This window comes from Neovison vison, chromosome 11 (genome assembly GCF_020171115.1).
Source record: "Neovison vison isolate M4711 chromosome 11, ASM_NN_V1, whole genome shotgun sequence".
In the NCBI taxonomy this organism is placed as follows: Eukaryota; Metazoa; Chordata; class Mammalia; order Carnivora; family Mustelidae; genus Neogale; species Neogale vison.
The window spans coordinates 162,562,096-162,566,420 of record NC_058101.1 but is presented as its reverse complement, the minus strand read 5'-3'; the positions used below and the strand labels follow the sequence as shown (position 1 = coordinate 162,566,420).

General features: G+C 40.7%; 1 protein-coding gene across 1 annotated transcript; it reads right to left on the bottom strand.

Moving 5' to 3' along the window:
- Window positions 1-1,553: 1,553 nt before the first annotated feature.
- On the bottom strand, window positions 1,554-1,912 carry LOC122890342 (60S ribosomal protein L19-like). Its single transcript, XM_044225980.1, has one exon. It carries the CDS (start codon window positions 1,910-1,912, stop codon window positions 1,652-1,654), a length of 261 nt encoding a protein of 86 aa, XP_044081915.1. The 3' UTR covers window positions 1,554-1,651.
- Between the last annotated feature and the right edge of the window lie 2,413 nt (window positions 1,913-4,325).

The following is a 4,325-nucleotide window of genomic DNA, read 5'->3' as shown; positions in this document are numbered from 1 at the left end:
AACCTCTGCTGTCGGAATCTTGAGCTTTGGGCGCCCTCTTGTGGAAGTACCGTGCACAGCGGCGGAGCCCTTTTCTGATTGCACTCCCCTCGGAAATCCTGTGTTCACACAACCCTCAGAGAAACCCAGCTCCACAGAGAGATTACTTAGGGCCTGTTTCTGAACCAAGTCAGACCTGCGGCGTCTACCATCCGCCTAATCTGCGTTTCCTTCAGGTCATTTTAACAAAGTTGATCCTTTCAGGCTGGAAGCTGCCTTCTTAGCCTTATCCATTCAGCCTGATAGAACCAGCAACTCTCTTGTTAAACACTTTTTTCTTTTTTTCTTTTCTTTTTTTTTTTTTAAGATTCCATTTGTTTATTTGAGAGAGAGACACAGCAAGAGAGGAAACACAAGCAGAAGGGAGTACGAGAGGGAGGAGCAGGCTTCCCGCTAAGCAGGGAGCCTGATGCAGGGCTTGATCCCAGGATGCTGGGATCATGACCTGAGCCAAAGGCAGCCACTTGACGACTGAGCCCCCCAGGCGCCCCTCTGGTTAACAATTAAATCAGTAAGTAGTTGACCTCTGTCTTCACCCCAATGTCTTGGTTCTACTTTTCATTTGAAACTAAATTTGGGGCTTTTCGAGCTTAGAATAATCCTCTTCCTTATTCATTAAAGATCTGACCAGTTTTCTACCTTACCAGTCTTTTTTTTATATATAAAGTTAATTTTCATGTGTGGTACTAGGTAAGATCTAATGCTCATTTTCACCATATATAAAGTCCGTTGTTCTAGCACCATTTGTTGGAAAAGTGTCCTTTCCATTTGAAATATCTGGATGCAATTATAAAGGCAACTGTCAATGAGTAAGTATGTGAGAGTCAGTTTCTGGTCTGTATCTATGTATCTGATCTGTGACCTTGCTAACCTTACATATTAGTTCCAGTAGCTTTTTTCTCCTGATTCTATACTGCTTTTCCTTGTTGTATGTTGTCTACAGGGCTGCAAATGCCAATGTTCTTCATCAACTTGTCACATTATTTGGACACCAATGGCCCTTCCTAAATTAGTTTCTGCAGCCAGTTAAGTGAGGGCTAGTTCTTATTTAGTCTGGGTCTGCTGTTCTGTGTCCTGATACTTCAGTCTTTTCTAATCCTGCTATGTAATGACTTCGCTATCCCATACCCAATATCCTCTCACCCACAACGAGGATAATATGATCACCACTCTCCCCTACCCATCCTCCAAGCCAGTGGTATCGTCTATATTTTGCTTAAGGCAATAGCATTAGCCCAGTATAATTCAGTGTAGAGACTGGATCTTTCAGCTTTTGCCCTGGAGAGGGTTGTATCTCCATGAGAGGAAAGATCCCATATTCATTGGTAATTGGTCATTTAAAAGATTTGTACTTTTTGCCTTATTTTATTATCATTCATGTATTTGACTAGTTAGGACAGTTATTTCTTATCCTTGTGGAATAAATAGAAATAGAAAGGAAATATTATTTTTGAAGATGTATCTATGTCTGGAATATGCCAAGATATTTCTCAGAGCTCAGCTACTGGAAGACATTTTTTTTTTTTTTTTTGGCAGATAAAAGTTTGTTTTATTGAATAACTGATCTGTCTTATTGCCGAGGCCACTATGTACAGACAAAAGAGAGGGAGTTTTATTTCTTGATCTCTTCCTCCTTGGACAGAGTCTTGATGATTTCCTCCTTCTTGGCCTGGAGCCGCTCTTCACGGCGCTTGCGAGCCTCCTTGGTCTTTGATCTGCGGGCCTCAGCCTGGTCAGCCAGAAGCTTCTTGCGAGCCTTGTCTGCCTTCAGTTTGTGGATGTGTTCCATGAGAATCCGCTTGTTTTTGAACACGTTACCCTTCACTTTCAGGTACAGGCTGTGATACATGTGGCGATCAATCTTTTTTGACATGGTACTCCTACATTTCTGTCTTACAAAGGAACAACCATCAACAAGAATGATAGTCTTAGCTAAAAGGAGGGACCCAGGACTGAGTGCAGAGATATATTGTATGAAAGGCTGAGGGCTAATTTACTTTTTAAAAAATACAAACAACAGTTAAAGCTTCTCTAAGAATGGGAGCGAAGGAAGATAAAAGCTTCTGCTGAACTGAGAGTTGAAGTTTCTCATGGTCTCCTGCCATGGTTGGGATGGATATTGTCCATTAGTTTATTTTCCTTGCATTTATTACATTATTGGCCAAGTACCAAAACAGCAGGCGCTTGCTGTAGGCTCGTATTTTAGAAAGCAAAGAGAGTTCCTTATTTCTCTCCTAACCACACCACAAATGCTGATGAAAATGAGAGTACTAGCTCCTGTGTCCCTCTGCAAATATCCAGTGACCACTACCATTCTTCACTAGCCCAGGCCCCACTGGCCTCAAAATTCCCTATTGTTTTCTGGAGGCATCGGCCAGCAGGGGTATTGGCACTCAGCTGGCATCCTCCAAAATTAGAATATGTGCAAAGAAAACTGAACTGGGCGGTTATCTGGGAAACTGGGAAGCCCTGGCAACGAGGGGTGAGTCACCTGCAAACAGCACGTGGCTTATTCCTATATTTCCCTGGTGCTGACAGTGACATTCTTTCACATTTTGACATTTATACAGTTGAGATACTGTTTGTAGTATACTTGGATATATGTTTCTATACACACATGTGCACACGCATTTGATGAGGTAGCAGTCCCTTTTTTTCCCCTTAAAAACTATTATTAAATCGATGTTGTAGCTTACCAGCATGTAATTTTTTACCATGTCAATTCTAACACGCTAATGGAACCAACTGAATATTTTAAAGGCCTCTTTTAAGGTGATTCGTGTCTTTCTCTTTTGCATTAAGAAAGCAGACAGCTTATGCTGAGTGAAATCAGTCAAGCAGAGAGAGTCAATTATCATATGGTTTCACTTATTTGTGGAGCATAACAAATAGCATGGAGGACAAGGGGCGTTAGAGAGGAGTAGGGAATTTGGGTAAATTGGAAAGGGAGGTGAACCATGAGAGACTATGGACTCTGAAAAACAATCTGAGGGGTTTGAAGTGTGGGGGGGTGGGAGGTTGGGGTATCAGGTGGTGGGTATTATAGAGGGCACGGCTTGCATGGAGCACTGGGTGGGTGAAAAAATAATGAATAATGTTTTTCTGAAAATAAATAAATTGAGAAAAAAGAAAAAGAAAGATAAATGAACATTACCACCTGAATATTAATCTGTCTTAAACCTAAAAATGTCTATAAACTAAAGCTTACTGGTTTTCTTCAGCCTTTCAACTCACATTTAAATAAAGCTATTTCCTTAAAGCATAAAAAAAAAAAAAGAAAGCAGACAGCTTCTCTTTTATTAGGCAATGGTGACACCTGCTGTCAGAAATAAAGAACTTACTCTCCCGTTGCCAACTGAATACATATTGCTAGAATATGAAAATTTCTGGGAGAAAATGGGCAAATACCGGTTTTTATTTTTGCCTTTATTAAAACTATAATAATTATTCCTGACCATTAAAATGACAGTTATAAGCAGGTGGCATTTGTGTTAAAACTTTGTCAGCAACCCAAGAAGGCCTATCTTTGTCCTTCCCCATTGTTTTCCTAAGGATTTGGTGTTGAGTGATTTAGTGACCACTAGATGGACAAATATTTGCTGACATCTACCCAGTCTTTGACATGTAGGTAAGCACTGTTCTTCAGGTTCTAATTCCCTCTAGGTTTGTTTCTATTTTTTAAAGGACAATTTTATTGAAGTATGATTTATGTAAAATGTATTTACTTTAAGGATACAGTCTAGTAAGTTTCGACCAATGTCACTAGTACCACAATCAAGATAGCGAATACTTCCATTTGTTTATGTCCCCCTCGGGTCAACCTCCAGCTCACCCCAGGTCCCAGGCCATCACTGATCTGCTCTCTACCACTATAAATTATATGTCCATTTTCAAATGTCAAGTAAGGGGAATCATACAGTGTGTATTGTCTATGCTCAATATCTTTCACTCAGCCTATTTGGAAGATTTATCTTCTGTTCCAGTCCTTATTAATGCATAACAATTAGCTTCAAAATTTAGTGGCAAAAAACATGTTGGTATGTTCACTGACTCTGTGGGTCAGCATTTCAACAGGGTGCAGTGGAGACAGCACAGTTGGAGAGGGTCCCGAGCACAGGAGCTTCTGTTCTCATGGAATTGGGGTGAATCAACCTCCTGGTATGTGGGTATATTCACCAGGGTGAAAGGTCTTCAAACCCCCTACAGTTGGGGTTTTATGGAGGCTTCCTCCTGTAGGCATAATCAATTACTAGTTCTGTTTCCAGCCCCTGTCCCTTCTTCTGGAA